Raw genomic sequence first — 22,610 nt, 5'->3', positions numbered from 1 at the left:
TCAAATATGGTGATACTGAGGCCAGTCTGGTCCAGCCACCTGTAGGTGACGTGCTGAGAGAGGGTGAAGCTAGGGAGGCAGAGCCATTGGTGGTTGCAGCAAGCTGGGGAGGAGAGCGAGGACTGGGGAAACAGGATCTGGGGCAGGGAAACCATAATAAAGATGCCATGGTGCATGTCACTAAGCCTCCATGTGGCCCCAAGAGAGCCCAAGACAGTGTACTCTGGGGGCAAGGACGTGGGAGGCTGAGCCTGTGCAGGGCCCCTGCTCTCCACTCCACAGCAGCCTAAAGCTGCTGGCAAGATGGCAGAAGACAGCGACCTGACCTGCCTGTCCCCTTGGGTGCCCTCCTGCCCCCACAGCAGACACGATGGGGGCACAGCTCCACAGTCGTGAGATGCCAGCCAGTCTCCAAGGATGCCATCAGGACATCCGACACCAGTGCTAGAAGCCCTCACAGAGCCACTGTCCAGCAGGAGGGGACCACTCATGCCAAAGACCCTGCAGCAAGAAAGAGATGCTCTGCCACCAGAGCCCCAGGTGCTCCCCGGCACACAACCCACTCACGATAGGGAGGTGGAGGGGCAGAGCACAGGGCAGGCACCCGAGGAGGAAGGAAGGAAGGGATAAAAACAGCGCTCACCAGCGTCCTCTCTGTGGGCAGGGTCACAGGCAACGTTTAAGTTTCACACGTACACTTTCCTACACTTTTCATAATGAATGTCGACTATTTACACAATCACGGGGGTTTGGGGTTTTTTTTTTTTTCTTTTCTTGATACTGCAGATTGAACCCAGGGGCACTTTACCCCTAAGTCACATCCCTAGCCCTTTTCAAAATTTTGAGACAGGGTCTCACTAAATTGCAGTTCGAGGGTAGCATCAAACTTGCAATCCTCCTGCCTCAGCCTCTCAAGTCCCTGGGATCACAGGCATGAACCACTGTACCCAGTCTGTTATTTTTTTAAGTCTTCTTTTAGATATCAATGGACCTTTATTATTTATTTTATGTGGTGCTGAGAATGGAACCCAGTGCCTCACACATGGTAGACAAGCGCTCCACCACTGAGCCACAACCCCAGCCCCTAAGTTATTTTTTAATAAGAGAAGTTGGTAAAGGGTCCTCATCCCGTCACAGTCAGTACTTGCTAAAGTCAAACACAATCCCTAGGACACTGAACTCTACAGGAAATGTGAAACAAGGCAGGGTGGCAGGTGGCCCAGGGTAGCGTGGCCAGGCTTCCCCAGCGGGCCTGTGCACAGCGCACACCCAAAGCCAGGCACAGACTCCAGGATGAAGGACAACAGGCAGCAGAATGGAGGACGGCAGTAGAGGCAGCCCACCTCCTCCCCATGACCCCTGCCCGGGTCTGACTCGAGATCTGCTGGCCTTTAGCCACATGCAGGGGCAAGCAAAGCCGACATACAAATCGGAGACCTCAGGCACCCCTGCCATGGAGGACAGACCTGCAGTCTCTGTTCAGGGAAGTCAGCCAGGTATCAAAGCGAAAGGACGCATCCTCTTCAGAAGAATATAACAGCCCAGGGTTCCTACATGCCATTCACAATTCTCCAAAATCTAAGGCGAAGCTGCTCAAAAACACAAGTACGGAAACCTGAGGCACAAAGCAATTGAAGGACCTCCACCCAAGCTGACCCCCAAGCTGGAATCAGCAATCAGCAGGCAGGCATTTAAAGTAGTTTTAGTAGGCATGCCAAGTACCTAAGAAAATACGCCTGACAGAGGACAAAGAAGCTGCCTGGATGGAGACACAGGAACTGACCAAGACTGCAGAGCTGGAACGCCACATCTGAAACGAAGCCTCATGGGTGTGCTCAGGGACAGCGTGAGGGCACAGGACAGCCAGTGGGCCAGGCCCAATGCAGATCTCAAAGAAAAGAGATGGTCTGACTTCCAGGCTTACACTGGGCTGAGGCTCATAACTGACAGCCAAGTCAAGGGGTCCTCAGGCGCGCCAGAGTCACCTGAGGGCCACAAAGCCCTCCTAGCAAGTGGTGCCTAGGACTGGATGCTGTGCCAAGAAGCCGCAAAGTGGACCTCATCGAAAGTCTCCCTAGCAAGTGGTGCCTAGGACTGGACAGCCAAGCCAAGAAGCTGCAAAGTGGACCTCATCAAAGTCTTCCTAGCAGTTTTGCCTAGGACTGGACAGCCGTGCCAAGAAGCCACAAAGTGGACCTCAACAAGACCAGGACACTCAGCCAGCGTGGTGGTCACGCCTGTGATCCCAACAGCTCGAGAGGTAGAGCTAGTGCAGCAACGAGCTCCAGGCCAGCCTGGGCACCTTGGCAAGATGCTGTCTCAAAGTAAAACATAAAACGGGTTGGGGTGAGGGCTGAGGATGTAGCTCACAGGTAGAGCACGTGATTCCCATGCTCAAGGTCCTGGGTTCGATCCCTGGCACCACAAAAACAAAGAAAATCAGAAAGCTCTGCTCGCCCAAAACCCTACAGGTGGACAGGGACACAGGAGTGCCACTGCTGCTCTGCTCTGCGGGGCACTGGGAGCTCCCTGGCACCCGCCTGCGGTAGACGCCTCTGCTGGCATCAGGATGATATTTAGTTTCCTTGTGCTGTGTTGAATGAATGTGTTACTGGTAATGAAACTGTTACCTTTAAAAAAAGAAAAAAACAGGGCTGGGGATATAGCTCAGTTGGTAGAGTGCTTGCCTCATAAGCAAAAGGCACTGGGTTCAAATCCCCAGCACCGCAAAAAAAAAAAAAAAGAAAGAAAAAAACTTTAAAAGAAAATGAGAGGGAGGTGGGTATGAAAAATGGAATGAGACAGACATCATTACCCTATGTACACATATGATTACACCGAATGGTATGAATCTACATCGTGTACAACCACAGAAACGAAATTATGTACCCCATTTGTGTATAGTGAATCAAAATGCAGTCTGTAAAAAATTTAAAGCTAAATAAAAATAATAGTAAAAAAAAAAAAAAAAAACCTTGAATGTTAAAAACCACTATTAGAACTCTTTAAAAACAAGGAAAATCCTTACAGAGGAAAGGGATACTCTGGCAGGATTTAATTCTGGGTGTTCTTTTAAAAAAGACAGCACCAAAATAGAATTCATCCACAGACTTGATATCCTTTACAGGGAGCCTGAAACTATGCCACAAGCAGAAGAGGTGAATGAAACACAGACAGCCCACGGAAGAGACCAGCAGAATGTCTACGTCTGCACCTCAACTAGGCTTGTGGGTGAAGAAATCAAAGACAAGCAGTGGCTGGTGGTTCTTGGAAGCCAATCTCTGTCCAATCAAATTAATGATTTTAAAAATAGACGGCACACCAAGCAGACTGTGCCTTTTTAAGTCTGGAGCTCCAACACTGTGAAGGACGGTCTCTCCTAGCTCCTTAGGAGGGCACACTCACATGAAGGACCCGGTGCCCAAGCCCCAGGGCTTAGCCTTGGACGTGAGCAACACATAACAGAAACAGCCTCCAAGCCTCCTTCCAAAAGTACATTGAAACAAGAGCAGACATCACTGTCTAGACCTGAACACTTTAAACTGTGCACACAAACACAGGAACAAGTCTGTAAGACAGTACAAAAGGTCCCCATTTTCTCCATCACTAAGGCCACGGAAGCACACTCCCCATTGAGACCTCACGGCTGAGAGGGGGTACGGGTCCCAGGGGGCTTCACAGGCAGCGACCACGCTCAGCAGCAATGCCAGGGCTCCCAGGACAGTGCAGCACACGCCATGGGTATAACACCGGTTACAGGCTTCCCACCAGCACAGGCGAGCACAGAGACCAGCTGCAAACAGCAAACTCTTCTGAAACTATGCTCATGCCTTCCTCGAATGCCCCGCACCGCGCCCAGGCTGGGAGCACACCCAAGGCTAGCTGTGCTTGGCCAAACACAAGGACACCAGGGCACCCCGGGTACTAATGATACCCTCATTCACAAAAGCTCCTCCTAAGACCTCTGGCCTAACAGGACAGACAGAACCCGACACTAGAAAAACAGCTCAGTGCACAGCGGCTCCTCAAAGCAGTGGAGCATCAGCAGCTGCTAAACAAAGAACTGCCACCACCGAACACAACAGGCGCAGGTGCAGGTGTGGGGGGCGATGTCAGGTGACGGGCTCGCAGGCCACCCGGAAGACGGCTGAGAGGCGCTCTGCACAGGTGCTTCCCTGGATGGGCACAGCCGGCTGCGCTCTCCACGCACAGCGTCTCGTCCACGGTGCCTCCAGGACCTGACAGACACAGATCCACACACAGGGCAACAAGTCTGGATTCATTTCTGAGTTTCATTGGTCAGTACACATCAGTGTAGCTATAAAAAATAACTAATACTGAGATTTTTCCCCAAAGGAAGGACACATTCTTCATTTCAACTCTCCTGTAGTCCCTCAGATCCATTGGCATTTGCCTCAAAATCTACAATCACAAGGGAGACTCCTTGGTTTCTCTTTTGGTCTTCTGAATAATGCTTATCATGAAATGTATCATACATACAAAATAAAAAAAAGTGTGGCTTTAAGAGCACAGTAAAATCAATCATACAATCAAACGGGGATATCGCTTCACCAGACAATCCATTTTTCTGTATATTTGAAATCTCTCATCATACATTTCTGAGAGGGAAAGTGGAAACACTTGGTGTACAGTTTAGAAGAGTAAGAAGGCAATCCCCACATACGTAATTACCACCTGCAGTCTAAAGGCTCCACAACCCCGCCTCCCTGCCAAGGTGCTCCTCACCACAGCGTGACAGCTTCTCCCGCAGACCTTTGCACACTGTTGGTGGAAACGTGAAGCAAGCCGCCACCACGGAAAGCAAACTCATCTGAGCCACCGGCGATCAAGCCTGTGTCCCCAGGAAATTCAGTTGGCGTCTGGGGCAGGGCCCTGCAGCTGTGGCCCCAGATGCACTGCAGCACAACCACAGTCCACACCGTGAGGACAAAGGAAGCATGGTGCACATGCTGTGCACACACACGTGTCCAGGCGCAAGAGGAAGTCCTGCAGGTGACAACAGGGACAGGAGGACCGAGCCAGAGAACACAAGCACCACTGCTCTCCCTTCTCAGGGACTCTGAACAAAACCAACTCAGACCCCAGGAAGGCCAGTGACGGGCCAGGGGATGGTGTGCAGAGGTGCTGCTCACACAGCGGGGAGACCTTCAGGCCCAGCGTGGCCCCTGTGAACCCGGCATCAGCAAGGCTGACGCAGCAGGGTCTCCTGAGCCAGGAGTTCAGGGCCAGCCTCGGCAACAAGGCAAGACCTGCCTCAAAGTAAATGAAGGAACAGGTTCTGGAGACCACGACACAGCACAGTGATTGCTCGCTGACCACCCTGCACTGCACGCCTGGACTGCTGAGGAGGAGGGGCCTCGCACACAGCCGAGGTGGGTGTGGAAATCCCCTCACCACGTGTGTGCCAAGCCACCGCTGACAGGCTACGTGCACATGCGCTTGTCCACGCACCCTCAAGACCAACGGGAAGAACACCTGCTCGCAGCGCTGTGGCCGTGTGCGTGCGCTTGCCACTGCGTTTTGCCCCACCCCTGTGTCCCCGACTGTCGCGGGCCCTGCCACGCTCTTCAGCTTCACTGCTCACTCTGGGCACACCCCTGTGTGGACTGCACAGCCACGGGTTCGCTCTCCTGCCAGGGGACCTTCCAATTGTCCAGTTAGGGTCACTCACAAGCCATGCTGCTGGGAATGTCCTGCCCATGGTCTGTGTGAGCACAGGAGCACCTGGCAGCGCAGGCTGCCAGGTCAAGGGGTGCTCACTGCCCACCCCTCCCAGGGGAGGCGGTGTTCCCAACACCTCGCCCAGGCACCCTCCATCAGGAGCAAGCGGGACTCCTACAGAGCCACAGCCACAGGCTCCCCACCTGAGCTCTGGCGAGCGGGTCAGCGCCTGCAGCGTGCGTGCGCAGGCCCTCCTGAGCTTCTACCTGCCCCGGCTCCCACACAACACTCACCATGTAAGCTACAAAGCTCTGACCCCTGCATTCCTCCAAGTGTTAGCAGGAAGGATGCCACTAACAAACCTTCTGACAATCTCCAACTTAAGACTCATCTTCATACTCATTGTAGTGGACAGGTAAATAGCAGAATCAAATAATGGTTCTCCACAAAAAGGAACGAGACTCCTTGGACAAGTGGCTGACTCCAGAGCTGGATCAAGGGATACGCACAAAGATTCGTAAGCATCGTGCCCCAGTGAGACAGACAGGTCACAAGATACCAGAGCTGAAAGGATTCCAGTGAGTCAAGCATGGATAAACCAAACATCAGAGAAAACTGGAAGACTGGGCAGAGATGCCTGCAAGCAGCACAGAAGTGGAAGTCATGACCGGGCACAGGACAGCACTGATAGCCCGAGTTACTTGGTGGCTGAGGGGGCAGGATTCCAAGTTCAAGCCCAAGTGAGAATCATCTGAAATGAACAAATAAAAATCTCAGGGTTGGGGGTATAGCTCAGTGGCAGAGCACCTGCCTAGTAAGTACCAACAGGAAAAGAAAAGAAATATTTTAAATTACAAAAAGAAGAGCTTGGTGACCATCGTGCAGATTCCCATGTGTGTGCACCTGCGACCCAGCAAACCTTGCACCAAGGCCCATGGCTCTTCAGTCCACCTTGGTTTGCGATTTGCCACTTTTACAGATAACGAGGAAACTCACAAACCACATCATCGACACATACAAAGCACTAGACACAGAACACAGGCAATTCCCTTCACCTGATAAAGGACATCAACAAATCCACAGCTCCCACCCACACAGGGTGCAGGACAGAGCACCCCCAAGAACAGAGCCAGCCAGGACAATACCCGCCATCCGCACCTGGCACCACACTGGAGCCTTGCCCTCCAAGACAGCAAGGACAAGAACTGGAATGCACACAGATAGAAGGAAAGCCAGTCTGGCTCTGCAGACACCAGGCTCCATGCAGAGAATCCCATGGAAGCTGAATTTAAAAAGCCCTTTCTAAAACTAATGAATGAGTTTAACAAGATTGCAAAACAAGATTGCAATTTGTAGATTCAAATAATTAATTGTATTTCTATATACTTGCAAGGAACAGTTGGAATTGTGTTTTAATTTTAAGTACTACTTATGAGACCACAAAAAACCTGATCAACAAAAAACTAACAAGATGTATATACAGGAGTAGAACGCTGAAGTTATAAAACATGGAAGGAACCAAAGACCTGAACAAATGGAGCAATCTGTACACTCAAGGTCCAGAAGACAGCACGCCAAGACATGACTTCTCACTGCACCAGCCAACAGACACCTCGCCAAAACCCAGCAGAATGTCCTATGGTGCCAGCGTGCCAATTCTGAGGTTGACATGAAGAGGGAGAGCGACAAGAACCACTGAAACCATTTTGAAAAGCTGGAAAACACAAGCCACCTGGTCCACAGGAAGCCACAGCAACCAGGATGGTTGGCACTGACAGCAGACCACAGCCAGTGGCAGGAGGGCCAGCAGCAGAGCCAGCACACAGAACCACGTGGGCTCTGGGCAAAGATGCACAGCCACCCTGACCAAAGAGGGTCATCTTCTCAAGACACAATGCAGGTACAGCACTGTGAATCTCTGCCTGTGTCTGTCATTACGCGGACCCTGATTCAAAATCGACCAGAGAACTAGCAACGGGGCCATGCCTGTGAACCCAGCAGCACAGGTGGCTGAGGCAGGAGAATCCTGAGTTCAAGGCCAGCCTCAGCAACTTAGTGAGACCCTGTCTCAAAATAAAAAATAAAAAGGGCTAAAGATGTGACTCAGTGGTTAAACACCCCTGGTAACGGAAGGAAGGGAGGGAGGGAGGGAGGGAGGATGGAAAGAAGGGAGGAGGGAGGAGGGGAAAAGAAAGGGGAAAAATGGATCAAAGGACAAAATTAGTAAAACCATAACCGCCCCAGAAAAAAAAGAAGATCCTAATGACCTTAGATTGAGCATGAGTTCTCAGAGTATCAGAAGCATATTAAAAAAAAAAAAAAAAAAAAAAAATCACCTGCATTTCATTGGAATTTTTTGGTTTTTGTTGCCAGAGATTGAATCCAGAGACACTTAAATCAATGAGCCACAGCCCCAGCCATCTTTTTTTTTTTTAAATTCATTCATTCATTTATTTGGAGACTGGGTCTTGCTAAGATGCTTAGGGCCTCACTAAGTTAGTGAGGATGACTTTGAACTTGTGGTCCTCCTGCCTCAGTTTCCCAAGCTGCTGGGATTATAGGTGTGCCCCCCCCAATGCCCTGCATGTACTTCATCAGAATTTGAAACATTTGTTCTACAAAAGATACTGCTTAGGAAAAAAATAAACCACAAGGTTGAAAAAAAAAATCGCAAATCTTATGTCTGACAAAAATTCAACGTCCATATTATGTAAAGCACTTTTAAACAGAAAAATAAAACAGTTCAATGAAAACATCTGTGAGCCGTGAACAAATACTTCACCAAAGAAGACACAAGAATAGCAAAAGACACAGGAAAAGATGCCCAAACCAGCAGTCCTGGAGGCACAGGAAAGCCACTGCAGACCTGTTGGAGTGACTAACACAGAAAAGCCCAAGCACCCTGGAGGAACAGGATAGTACCCCTTGCACCCTGTGCTGGGAATACAAGCAGCACAGTTCCTCTAGAAATGCTGGCAGTTCCCTGTGAAGCTGAAGGTACACTTACACAGCCCGACTGCAAGGTGTCCACTCGGATGAAAAGGAAGTCCACGCTTACTCTAGAAACTGTGTGGATCCCCCCACGGCTTTACCCACAAACCCCTAGCACGCATAATCCCAGTGACCAGGGAGGCTGAGGCAGGACAGTGCAGGCGAGGCCACCCAGGCAACTTGGACAGACCCTGTCCCAACAAAGGATAAATATACAGAGTGCATCCCTAAGACGAAAGCACTCTCCCAAAGTGACAGGGAAGCAAACGGGCACGTCCACACAAGGAGTGCCACTCAGCCACAAGGCACAGCCAGGAGCCACAGGCACCACCTGGAGCTGAAAGACAGGGCCAGGGTGGGGAGGGGCCTGGTCACAAAGGTCATGGGAAATGTTCAGCCCTCGACTGAAGGTGCGGACTCCCTGGATTTGTCAAGACTTACAGGATGAGGTCAAAAAAGTGAGTTTTACTGAATGTAAATGGAGTAAATTTAAATAAACAGAATCATGGTACTTATTAAAATAAGCACCCATGTGTGAATGGACATAAACATGGAGGAAAGAACAGCTCCCCGTTACAGTGGCCATCAACCGCTACACGCAAAGTCACCTGGGGATTCTACAGCAGTAACTGATGCAGACACGCCCCAGCAAGAGGGCAGGAATCAGCAGTGAAGGTTAGTGAGTCACAGTATTTACACTTTCTCAAATACCCTCCCTGCTCCTCATCCTTTACACAAGAAAAGACCAATGACTTACACGGGACAGGCCTTGTGCACACCACCTCTGGCAAGTACTCAAAGTCAACCTTGGCAGTCATGGGACAGGCGACACCCTGAGGTGGACTCGCCACACTGCTCTGAGGTTCCTCTCAAACACAACTGGCTAGAGCTTGCCTGGCATGTGTGAGGCCCTGGGGTCCACCCCAGCACCATCCAAAAAACCAAATACATAAGCAGAACTGTGCAAATCTGTATCCCAGCACACTGCACAAAACAGGGTTGGTACTCCTCAGAAACAGCTCAGTCACAAAAGACAGAAGACCAGCCCAAACCACAAAGACCAGGAGGCCGGAGACTGAACACCCAGAGAGGTCCAGGTTGGGTCCTAGCGGAGGAAGACAGAAAGCATCTGAGGGCAGGAGGCAGGACCTGGGTGTGAGCTGTGGGTCCGTGACAGCACTGGCCCTCTGTGACGTCTCCTGGCTGACCATGCGTGGTGTGGGAGAGGCGGCATCCTTACCTGCTGGCTGCTGGAGCATCAGGGGTAAAGGCTGTGAAACGGCTGCACACCCGTGAGAAGAAAGACTAAGCAGAAGCAGCAGGAAGCTGCCGGCCGGCTAGCTGAGGGAGTATCAGGGGAGCTTTCTGTATGACTAGTGCAACCATCATGTGCATCTGAGTCTATCAAAGTAAGAAGGACACGAAGAAAAGCATCTCCCAGGACAAAACAGCTTCAGGACCCACAACTTATTCCAAAAGCACTAGAACTGGCGTGTTGAACTCCTGGTATTCACTTGACTCCACCTAGAAGCCCGTGGTCTCCATGATCTCAGGGGACTTCACCTCAGCATCCCTCTAGCTAAGGGAAACACCAAAATTATCATTTGCTTATGACATTTTCTAGTCCTGTTTTGCACTGTTCTCAAAATACAGGTAAAAGACACAAGAAAGGACGAACATTGAAAACACAGCACACAGGGGTCCTGGGCACACAAACAGGACTGAGATTGGACATGCACATAAGAGCTACCACCAGGCTGCAGTGCACGGGAGCAGTGCAGCAAGGTCTGGGCTGGCGTTTACTCATGCAACGTGATCTACAGCTGTGTATGCAGGAAGGCGTTTTTACTGTTAAAAAAATAAGGAATGGGCTCTGGAAAAAAAAATGCCAAAGAGCAAATAGTAAATTGAAGTTAAAATATCTGGATGAAGGAGACGTTTGGGATGAGACTACGATTTAGAATCATCGAAAAGTACCTGAGGCGGCTGCTGCTGGGATGAAAAAGCAGCAGACACATTTGGCGGAAGCTGGGTTGCTATAGCAACGGGAGTCCCAGTCTGCCCATCCTTGCCTGTCACAACCTTTACCTGAGAGAAATATTTTGAGAAAAAAAGGCAAGATAATTTTAAGACTGCTCAGAATTTTGTTAGAATTTCATTGCTGACAGCTCGCTGATTCAGGTGTTTAAAATGCTTTTGCATCAAATCCTGTAAAGGACACTGAACTGACTGAGAGATGTGCAACATAACCACCCAGTGACCGTTGATGCTCAGCAGCTCCAGTCCAGGTCACAGACATATCCTAGATTCTCCAACCCCAGACTCTGAAGTGGGAGTGGCAACAGACTCGTGACGAACTCCTGCGGCTTCTCTGGCCGTCCACAACACAGCACTGTTACCGACACGTGGCCCCAAGGCAAAGATCCATGGCGGCAACAGGCTGTGGAGGGCTGACCTCTCACGTACAGTGAAGGGGACCGGCTTACAGACAACATTGGCATACAAACAGAGAACTGGACTTCACTGCCTCGTGGCAACAGGTGAAGCCCTTGGAATAATGTAGACCTTCTGGAAAACAAGAACGGTCCATCCCAGGAAGGGTGCCAGAGAAGACACAGATGGCAGAGTCACACAGACACATCCACAGAGCCAGAGGACGTGGGCAAAGAGACGAGCTTTGGCTCACCACAAGCTGGTTTCTTTGCAGAAGGGCTGACAGAGGCCTACGTTATTTTAGCAGATTCTTAAAACAGAACGAGCCCTGCAACAAAGGATACGCTGCACAACACAAAGGCACAAGCACAGTGAGCTACAGCACAATTCCCAGCTGATGCTCAGGACATGGGAGACCTCGGGAACCACGGTGGCATGGGGCTTACTGTGCACCTGCTCTAGGTGACCAAAAAGTATACTGTCTACAAAAGACTATCTTAAATGTCACTCAACAGGTGTTTGCAAAAGTGCATTTAAAATAGGATCTCAAAAATAAGACTACCTATGGAAACTGAAAAAAAGTCTTAATTGTCACAATAACTGTATTTTAATTATGGAGATCTCATAAAACATAAGAACATATCCAGTGATTTCTAGTTACAGCTGGTGATTTAACTCTCCTGTTTAAAAGCCATGCTGGCAGGTTCTCCGCTGCGGCACAGCGCCACCTCAGGACCACATGCCAGGGCAGAAGTGGGGCTGGCCTGGCTCGGCCCTGCACCTGGGATGGGCCTGCTCTCTGAGAGGATGCAGAATGCGGGGCAGCCCCTCTCCAAGAAGGGAGTCCCACACACTCCTCCTTCAGACCCTCAGGAAATCACACTCTCCCAAGGCCCCAGGCCCAAAGGTCGCCGTCAACTCACTGTTCTTATGCTCTACCTTGCTCGGTGCAGGTCCCCAAGAAGACTGGACCAGTACTGCTTACCTCATCATTGATGACCTCAGACTTTCCTTCCTCCTCCTCCTCCTCCTCCTCCTCCTCCTCCTCTTCCTCAATGTCCAAATCGTTCTGCCTAAGATATGCCTGCAACGGGGCATAATGCTTCTTCTTAAAAGCAAGGAAATCCATCATGTTCCCCTGGAGATGTTGCAAGAAGAAGAGTTCGATCAAGCACTCCCTGAAGGCCTCCCTCAGCGCCTCCATCTCTCTGTAGTGGTAGTCCAGGCACCGCTTCCTCATCTGCGCCATCTCCGGGGAGGCTGGTGGGATCTCCTCCAGCTTCTTGGGAGCCTTCTTCACTGCTGAGCTCCCCGCAGACGGGAGCGGCAGGTTGGAAAGGCCGGGGGGCATGGCAGTTCGGGAAGGGCTGGTGGGGGGGGGTGGAGATGTCATCCCGAATGTGGGAGCCCCCCCAACCCCGGGCAGCAGCAGGCCAGGAGTCCGCTCAAATCCCAGAGGCCGACTCAGCGGTTGCCCCTGCAGCACCTGCTGCTGCTGAATCAGCTGGCCCTGGATGATACTGCTGATCTGGGGTGGCAGGCTAGCCGTGGTGATGTGGCCTGGGCTGGCCAGAGGTTGCAGGCTGGCCCCTCCAGCAGCTGCAGGGCTCTGGGGTCCCAGATGATGGATGGTGCCTCCTGACTGTGCATGAGGCTGGGACAGTCTCCGCTCTCGAGCTGCAATGGGTGCTCCCGCATGTTGCAGCTGAACCTGGGCCCCCTGGGCCATCTGGGCGAGGCCTGGAGCCTCCTGAAACACGAAGTGCCCTCCACTGGATGGGCTCAAGCTGATCTGCCTCACGAGCACACTGGCGTCCACGAAGCCTCCTGTGGGGCTGCTGCTGCACATGCCCAGCCCAGGGCCCGGGGCGCCTGCACGCACACTCTGCAGGGTCTGCCCAGGCCCGGCACTGGGCTGTGTTGGGCTCTGTGTCTGTACCTGCTGGGACAGGGGGGACGCGACCTGAATGTACGATGGAGAACCATGCTCGAATCGCCTCTGCTGTGCGCTGAACTGGAACCCTGGAGAGGTGGGATTGGGTAGCGGCAGAGGGGCGAGCGTGATCTGCTGGTTTCCTCCCACAACAGGGCCCACGCTCTGCAGAGCGATGTTCACATTCTGCCCAGCCGCGGGACTCCTGCTCATCAGCTGCTGTATCTGGTAGCCAGGGGACTGGGGGGCAGACGGGCTGGCCGACGGAGCAAAGGGTGCTGCAGGGGACGGCGGCAGGTTTGGATGGGCCGACTGCTCCTCCTCACTGCCAGTAAAGGACCTGGACCTCTGTAGCTGATGCTGGACATTCTGAGGACCGCTGCCATGGTGCATCATCACCTCTCTCTATCATCCAATGTAACGTCCCCTAGAAAATCAAAATCAGAATTGAGTTACTGTAAAGGGAACAGAAGCGTGTGACGACACTGAGGAGGACTGCCACTGAACAGCACTGAAGAGGCTGCCCTGCAGGTCTGCTCCCACTGGCCTCTGAGTCAAACACGCCATACCAGACGAGTCCCAGGAGACTCTGCCCACAACTCCCTCTCCTCACTCCCCCAAACACCCAAGATGCAGGAAGAAAGGAGGGAGGGAAGAAGGTGGCCCCCTCCCAGTCCCAACATGGCAGGAGGCCAAGAAAGCAGAAATCCCCTACTTGAGAAAAGGCTGAAGAACTCCTGGCACTGAATACCATGCTGAGCCAAAGGAACCTCACTGCTTTGTCACATGGTCCCACTGCGACTAGATGCAGTACCAGAGCACTCTCCTCACCCAGCAGTTCAAGTCTCCTGCCATCAACCAGCTCGGCAGCTGGACCACCAAGCAACTCCCCAGCTGCCTAAGCTGGTCCCAGAGTACAGACCAGCCACAGAGCAGGGAGGGCCCACAGGGAGAGTGCCAGCCCTCTGAGCAAGTGTGAGACTGTTACCACTGTGGTGAGGACAAGAAGCCTGGCCGTGGTGGCTGCACACGACAACTCTGCTGAGCCAGCTCTCCTCCTGCCTGCCATGCATGCTGCATCACCAGGGAAGGCCAGGCTAGGCGGCCAGAGGACAGGTAACACCACTGCCTTTGCCAGGCACGGTGGACATGCCTGAATCCCAGCCTCAGCAACTTAGCGAGGCCCTAAGCAACTCTGGGAAACTCTGTCTCAAAATAAAAATAAAAAATAAAAATAAGCCAGGCACAAAGGTACACACACCTGTAATCCCAGCAGCTTGGAAGGCTGAGGTACAAGGATGGCAAGTTCAAAGCCAGCCTCCAATGGTTAAGCAACTCAGTGAGACCCTGTCTCTAAATAAAATACAAAGCAAGGCTGGGGATGTGGCTCAGTTGGTGGAGTGCCCCAAGTTCCAATCCTGGTACCCAATAAATAAATAAATAAATAAATAATAAAAATAAAAATAAAAAAGGGCTGGGATGTAGCTCAGTGGTAAAAACAAAATAAAACAAAACTACCTTCACACCGTGCAACCAGGAAGATAAAGATGCCTCAGGACCAAGGACAAGGACAGGAATGCCAAGCTGGGCCCTCCCTGGGAGGCATGTTCTGGGACCAGGATCTGTGGCTCACACTGCCTGGCTGGAAAGGGAAAAGGCAGACTGAAGAATGTGCTACTAGACAGAGTTAAATGCACTCTTCTGCATTTCTGGATGTGAAAATAATAAAAATTGTCCTTTACAACAAAGATATTGCTGGGCACTGTGTTGCACATGTGTCATCCCAGTGACTTGGGAGGCTGAGGCAGGAGGATTGCAGTTCAAGGCCAGCCTGGGCAGCTAAGTGAGGCCACAAGCAACTCAGTCAAGACTCTGTTTCAAAATAAAAAGGCTGGGTAATTAAGCATCCCTGGGTTCAATTCCCAGTACCAAAAAAATAAAAAGTAAATAAAAGACGCATAGAAAAAATAATAAATAAATAAATAAATAAGCTGCATAGAGACCGTCTCCTTCAGCACCGATGAGAACATGCTGAGTCCCAGCTGTGCCAGGGCTCAAGAGCCTGGCAGAAGCTGGTACATGACCAGCCAGGTCCTGCAGCAGGAGCGAGCACTGTTGAGAGCAGCAGTTAAGCTGGGTGGAAGTCATACAAGGCCTCAGCATCCCAGGCCCTCACAGTCCCCCAAGCAGGCACTGTCCTGCCCCAGCAGAGCCCTCCAGGCCAGGCAGCCACCAGGCTGGGGCAGGTGTGAACCCAGAACCACTGTCTGGATCAGGAGGCCCTTTTCCAACTGAGTTGGCCGTTCCCTCAGTTCCTGTCTATGGCAGAGCTTTCTGTCCACCTGCTCTGCTGCCCAGCAGCCTGAGAAAGATGCACGGCCCTCAATCACCAGAGGAGAGCGTCCATGTCTCACTTGTCAGATCAGCTGCCAGGACTGCAGGTCAATCCAGTGTACAAGCCAAAACCCTCCTGCATCAGCTCCCACACAACTGCTGAGGAGACCACACAGTGGTATATGCCGGTAACCCCCCAGAGCTCAGGAGGCTGAGGCAGGAGGATCTCAAGTTTGAGGCCTGCCTAGGCAACCTAGTGAGAACCTATCTCGAAATTTAAAATAAAAGGGATGGGGATGTGTCTGAGTGACAGAACACAAGGGGAAGAGGGGGAGAGAGCGGCGGGGGAGGGGATACACACACGTGTGTGTGTGTGTGTGTGTGTGTGTGTGAGTGAGATCCTGGAGCAGAAGGTAGAAATGTCCTCCACAAGAGCACATTGAGGAGAAACAGTAAGAAAAAGGGCAGATGGAAGGAAGGAAGGAAGGAAGGAAGGAAGGAAGGAAGGAAGGAAGGAAGGAAGTTAGCTAGCTAGCTGGCTGGCTGCAGGGACCCCACTGCAGAAGGCCTTCAAGTTCTCTGAGAGGCTTGGCACCTAAAAAAGACAGGGGTGGAAGGTCAGTCTTTAGGACAGAAGGGAGAGCAGGAGCAGGAGAGGCCAGGACAAGTGTCTGCAGGGGAAGGGAAAGAAGTGGAGGAAACAAGAACCAAGTGCTAGGCATAGTCTGTGGCATGGACCACAGACGAAAGCGTCCTTCTCCCCAAGAGAGGAGACAGTGTAAAGCAACCCAAGACGGCCACTGCAGCCAGCTCAGAGCCAGGGCTCCGGGGCAGAAGCAGAACAATGCCCCATGCCCCAGGGGCAGCTGCTGTCAGGACCCAGTCAGTCCTGCCATAAAAACAAGCTCCCAAGAGAGGCAGAGGAGGAGACCTGAATCCTGAAGGCACGACCAGGCGTGCAGGGTACAAGAGGCCAGACTGGCCTGCTGTCACCTAGACTTCTCACCCAGGACCCCTGTCACCCTGAGCTGAGCTGCACAGTCATCAAGGGTCTCTGCTCCCTCTGAGACAAACAAGAGCCCCTTTTCAGCTTCAGGACATCACTGCTAAGTATCTACTTAACAGCTTAGTGGAGAATGCTCAAACTCGCCATTAATAAAAGTAATATAAGCAGTGGTGCACACCTGTGATCACAGAGGCTCAAGAGGCTGAGGCAGGAGGATCACAACTTTAAGGCCAGCCTCAGCAACTTAAGCAAGGCCTGTCTCAAAATGGAACTTGAAATAAGCTCTGGGGATATCGATCTGTCAGTGGCAGAGCCCTTGCTAATATGTGTGGGTCCCTGGTTCCGATCCGCAGACTATCAAAACCAAAGCAAAAAGTCAACACAAACTAAAATGAGTGCCCCTGACCAGGCAGCAAGACACGGATCAAGAGCGGGCTCTCGGCCTGCTCCTCCTGCCAGGGGAGGCGTGGAAGCAAGGTGGGCAGACGCAGAGAGTCACTGGCTTCGCAGTCAGAACACACCCAGGGGACACACGCCCAGAGGCCACCACTGGTACTGCTCTTCTCATGGCCGCTCTGAACATTCTCTTCTCACTAAGTAGGTCTTGTTTGCTGAGTACGGCAGCAGGAGCACTGTTGGAGTTGCCAAGTCCAGGCTGGGCAACTCAGTGAGACCCTGGCTCTGAGGGCAGAGCTCCGCAGCAAGCTGCTTGCCTCCCCCGCCGAGACCCTGGGTTCCACCCCAGCACAGCTCCACAGGTGTGCTAAGGTACCCCACCCAGCAGAGGGCGGAACACCACCAGAGCAAAACAGCTTTTACACAGCAACGCTTCTCATCTTAACTCAGCTTTTAAAAAGTGACACACGGTATTCGTACTATGTATTATGCGTCACCGGGCAGTGCCATGGATGACCAGAGACACAACTTCCATGTGCCGGACCCTGGACCCATTACCTGGGTGTGCGGCAGTGCCTCGGGGCAGCAGACCTCACTCCCATTCTCTCACCGCATCTCTCTATACCCCACTTCCACCTCGCTGTCCTACCGTCCACCACCGAGACCGACCACCACTGAGACCGACCTCCGAGTCCACAAACGAGGAAGGGCACGCAGCACTTCCTTCTGTGTCTCTATTCACCAACACAATGTCCCCTAGTTCCACCCATCTCAGACTCTGGGGCACTGTGTGCACCCCAAGGCAAGAGCTTGAACACTGGCCACACCGCAGCTCTGTGCTCTCCAGGGCGAACACGCCATGTGCACCCTGTCTGCATCACTTCACCCTGACGGGCACCTAGGCTGTTTTCTACCTTGACTGCTACCTGCAGAGCCACAGGGGCCAGCTCTACCAGGGTGCATGCTCCCTTGGAATGCAGATTCCTCTTCCTTTGATGTGCACCTAGCAGTGGGATGCTGGGTCCACACTTAGCTCCTTTTTTGTTTCTTGAGGACCCTCTACACTGTTTTCCAAAGTGGCTGCACTAACCTACATTCCCATCCAGAGAACCACAGTTCCCTTTTCTCCACATCTTTGCCAACTTTTCTTTTTTGGTATGGGGAACTGAACTCAGGGGCTCCTAACCACTGAGCCACATTCCCATTTCTTTTTATGTTTCATTCTGACAGGGTCTGGCTAAGTTCCCAGGTAGCCTTGAACCTGTGATCCTCCTGCCCAATATCCCAGTGGCTGGGCTCTCAGGCGCACACCCCGCCCAGCTCTCCAGCACTCACTCATCTTCTGTCAAGTCGTCGTTCTAACTGGGGTGAGAAGATTCCTCACTGTCATTTGGATCTGCATTTCCCACACGATCAACTCCAACTCAGTTTTGTTTTCTTTTTTTGTTGTGTTTTTTTTTTTTTTTTTTTGGCGGTGCTGGGGATTGAACCCAGGGCCTTTTGCTCACAAGGCAAGCACTCTACCAACTGAGCTATCTCCCCAGCCCCTTCCAACTCAGTTTTAACTCCACTGATTTGAACAACTTTACAGACTGAGTCACAAATAGACACACCTGCACCACTAGAAACCAGAGGAGACACTGGCAGGCCTGGCAGAAGCTGGGTGCAGTCAAAAGCGGCAGCACGCAGGGGGAGCTCCCTGGCAGCCCTCTGGGCAGGGCTGGTGCTGGCAGTGCCTGTGAAGGTCCCGGGTCTCCACCTCTTGCAGGCACAGCAGCGGCAGTTAGGTGCCGCTAGGGCAGTGCCCCAGGGAAGGCCACACCAACCCCCACCCCAGAAGCACACTCATCCTTCAGAAGCCTGCACAGGACATGTGCTGCTGCCTTCTGCTCCCTGGTGACCCAACTCCAGGGAGTTGCAAGCCATCTCCACACTCCCCAGAACAACGGGAGGACACCAGAATGCAGCAACCAAAAAGATCGAAGGTGTGCATGTCAAATGATGCCTTCATTTCCGCAATGCATCAGCCGGCTTAGAGACGGCAAGGCGTCTGGGGCAGAGTGGGCGCTGCGCATCGCAGGAGCAGGTAGTGGTGTGCAAAGTGCTTTCAACCCTTGTGTGTCTTTTCAAACTTCTCATAAAAAGAAGCTGACGGGAAAAGCCGGCTTGTGTAGGATGGTAATGCAGATGTTGTGCAACAAATACAAGCTGCTAACACAACACCTAGTGTACCTACTGTTAATCATCAGCAAGAACTGACCTGGTGGGGTGCGGCAGCGGACAACAGACAGCCTAGACTCAAGTCTCCAACGTCTCTTCTAAGTTAACTAAAGGCTCTGGGTCCAAAGTCTACAATCATGAGGGGACCCAGGGTGTGACCCAGCCTACCACAGGCAGCCCTGGGTTCCATCCCCAGGACTGCCAAAACAGGCAGGGATGGCAACTGGTGTGTCACCTGAGGGACCCTCACCCCTCTTCCAAACCAAGAAGAATCCTCAGCTCCAGAGAGTAGCTCGAGGGAACTGAAAAAGGCTCCAGAACACCCGGCAGGGACTCACACCCCATATCACCTAGTGCTCTTTTTAACCTTTTCTCCCCACTGACCCTAAAGAATGTTTTTAAAAGTTTTCCCCCTAGCTGGGCAAGGTGGTACATTCTTAGTGACTCAGGAGGCTGAGGCAGGAGGATTTCAAGTTCAAGGCCAGCCTCAGCAATTTAGTGAGGCTCTAAGCAACTTAGCAAGATCCTGTCCCAAAATAAAAAATTAAAAAAAAAAAAAAAAGCGCTGGGCTGTGGCTCAGGGGTGAAGCGCCTCTGGGCTCACTCTCCAGCGCCAAGAAGGAGAAGAAGAAGCAGGAGAAAAGGTCTTCTCCTGACCATGTCCTCCCATGAGCTGGGTTTTTTGTTTGTTTGTTTTGTTTTTTATTTTTGGTACCAAGGATTGAACCCAGGTGTGCTTGATCACTGAGCAAAATCCCCAGTCCTTTTTAAGAATATTTTATTTAGAGACAGGTCTTGCTAAGTTGCTGAGTCTGGCCTTGAACTTGCAATCCTCCTGCCTCAGCCTCCCAAGCCACTGTGATGACAGGAGTGGGGTAGCACACCTGGCCCTGCCATGAAATTTTAATGGCACAGTTATACCGTGTACTTGCCAAGACCCTCTGGCAGCCAGAGCCACTATCAGCTCTAAACATTTTTTGCCCCTTTCCCCAAAACCAACTTCCACTCTCTTGTAAGGTATTGCCCTCATCATGGATGCACAATCTGATATACAGAAAGAAACCTGGGAACACCACCAAACTGGGGACTCATGGGGGGTCAAGCAGGGGAGAGAGAGCAAAAAGAACTCCAACATCTCTGTGGTTCTACATAGTTTGAACATCTTACGTCACTGACCATTCAAATATCACTTATTTTAAAAGAAAAACCCGGGGGCTGGGGCTGTAACTCAGTGGTTGATTGCTTGCTTAGTATGCGTGAGGCACTTCAATCCTCAGCACATCGTAAAAATAAATAAATATAATAAAGATATTGTGTCCATCCACAACTTAAAAAAAATTAAAAGAAAAATTGGAAACAAAGAACAACTGGAATCCACCCAATTTCCAAATGTCCATTTGTCCTGGGGGAAAGCAGGCCAGGTCCCACTCAGCAGAAGGAAACAAGCTGCTGGGCATGCAACCTGGAAGCCGCCCAGGTCCTGTGCTCTCAGGAGGAAGTCAGGCACCAGAGGCCCCCACCTCTGGAACCCTCGCTTGGCATCTGGCAGGGGCAGCACGGGAGAGAGGGAGGACAGAACCACCAGGGACAGCATGAGGAGGATTCCGAGGCCACAGGAGCGGTTCTGTGTTCTGATTATCACGAAAAATCATACAACACTTGTCAAAATCTCAGAACGCTGCACCAAGAAATGGATCTGGCTATGCATGAATGTTTTAGGCCACAGCCAAGATGGCAAAGGGAGGAGACGCAAGGATCTTCTATCTCAACAGCAACGATTCTGATATCGTACTTTCACCGCACAGCAATGCAACAAGACAGACATTTCCACTGATGAAAAAGCAGAACCATGCAAGGGCAGGGCTGAAGCTGCTGGATCCAGAAGACACGAGGCGCCCAGAGGCCAGCTCCCGAAGACAACGGAGACCAGGCCCTCTACCTGTGGCTGAAGAGCAGGGGCGGGCTCCCCAATGAAGCCAAGGACTGGGTCACTGTACTTCCACCAGTAAAAAGAAGCCAAGAAGCTCAGCTGGCCCCACCACAGGCTGTAGGCAATGCAGGTTGCAAAGCAGTGCCTAGAAACTGGTATCAGCTACAAACATCAACCGTACTGGAGCCAACGTGGAACCTCCATGGGAGTCCAATGGCCTGCTTCCAGTGTGGGCCTACGATAGAGATTTCTTCCCAGGTGCTGGGAATGGAACTCAGTGGTAGAGCTCTTGCCTGGCCTGGGGGAGGTGTCGGGTTTGAGCCCCAGAACTGAAGGTGACAAGAAAAAAAGAAGGAAATGTGTCCACACACAGCAACTGAAACATTCCTAAAACAAGCTGGGCATGGTGGCCGCATCTGGGATCCCAGTCATTCAGGAAGCTGAGGCAGGTCACAAGTTCAGGGTCACCAAAATCAAAAGAGGGTGGGTACAGCTCAGTGGCAGAGAAATCCTAGGTTTGATCCCAAGTACCAACAACAACAAAAAAAGATAACCCTAAAACATGAATCTGGGGCTGAGAAAGCAGCAAAAGCAGGGAACATGCATCAAGACAAACCTGGAGGTCTACCTGGGGCCACACCAAGCTTCCACGGCCACCCTGCAGGAATGAACACAGGTCCCAGGCCCTGTCAGACCCTCCGGCACTCCCCACACTCCACCAACCTGCTCAAGACTCCACCCTCACTCAGAGTTGAGAGCACCACAGTGCTACCTTGTTGACCACATCCTTACACAGAGGTCCCCACGATCCACCTGCTTTAGGGAAGAGCATTCACCAATTTACTTACCCAACACACACTCACTGAGGACTCACTACGTCAAAGTCTGACACACCGAGGACATGCCTCAACAAAGCACAGTTCCTGTTTCCATGGGGCAAACCAGGACATCGACAGAGCAGCAGGTGCCAGGTGGTCAGGGTGATGGGAGGGCAGGACCCTACATGGGGACAGACAAGTCACTGTTAGGCAGGGAGGCCGGGGAAGGCCTCTCTCAAGTGGGCCTTGTGAAGACAGAACTCACTGGGTGACAGGCTCATGGCTATGCTGGGATTCAAGTTCCAGACCCTCAGCCAGGGGTCCAGGAGCAGGAGGCCACAGGGGTGGCACAAAGCATTTCACAAAACCTCTCAAGGGTACTGGCTCATTTCTAAGGGAGAGGAGGAACCACTGAGGGCACTCAGCAGAATACAGGATCTGACTTCTGTCCCAGGACATCAGTGCTTGCTGTGTTGACAGTAACTGCAGAGCCCTCCATTTTGAGAGGCAGGGAAGGTGCTGAGGGGCCAAATTTAGCCCAAGAAAAAGATGCAAATCACTGTAAGGGGCTTTTGTTTGTGTTTGGTGCTGGGGATGAAACCAGGTCCTCCGCAGGCTAATCAACCACTGAGCCACAGCCTAGGTCCCTCCAAGGAGTTCCGAAGCTGCGTCTGAGATGGAAGGATTGCAAGAAAGACAAGCATGGGATGCAAGATCTAGCCTGGACTCGCACTCAGGACACAGTGATATGTGACACAGACAAGCACAGGACGAGACCGCCTTGTGTAAGAACACAGCAGAGTGGGGGCAGAGTGCCCAGGACCCACAAGTGGGACAAGGCAGGGTGAGCCAGGAACCCCCAGCAGC

At 51.9% G+C, this 22,610-nt stretch overlaps 1 protein-coding gene across 1 annotated transcript in view; it reads right to left on the bottom strand.

Moving 5' to 3' along the window:
• The window catches only part of EP400 (E1A binding protein p400), a 94,955-nt gene that overhangs the window by 71,682 nt on the left and 663 nt on the right, over positions 1-22,610 (bottom strand). The window contains exons 2-4 of the mRNA XM_079151611.1: positions 21,774-21,924; positions 12,092-13,466; positions 10,651-10,761 (exon numbers count right to left, since the gene is read on the bottom strand). Of these exons, the coding sequence (XP_079007737.1) occupies positions 10,651-10,761; positions 12,092-13,435 (1,455 nt within the window). The 5' untranslated portion in view covers positions 13,436-13,466; positions 21,774-21,924. The remainder of the gene's footprint in view (positions 1-10,650; positions 10,762-12,091; positions 13,467-21,773; positions 21,925-22,610) is intronic.

Source organism: Sciurus vulgaris (genome assembly GCF_902686455.1).
Source record: "Sciurus vulgaris genome assembly, chromosome: 8".
In the NCBI taxonomy this organism is placed as follows: domain Eukaryota; kingdom Metazoa; phylum Chordata; class Mammalia; order Rodentia; family Sciuridae; genus Sciurus; species Sciurus vulgaris.
Note: the sequence above shows the minus strand (reverse complement) of the source record. Positions and strands in the feature narration are given on the sequence as shown.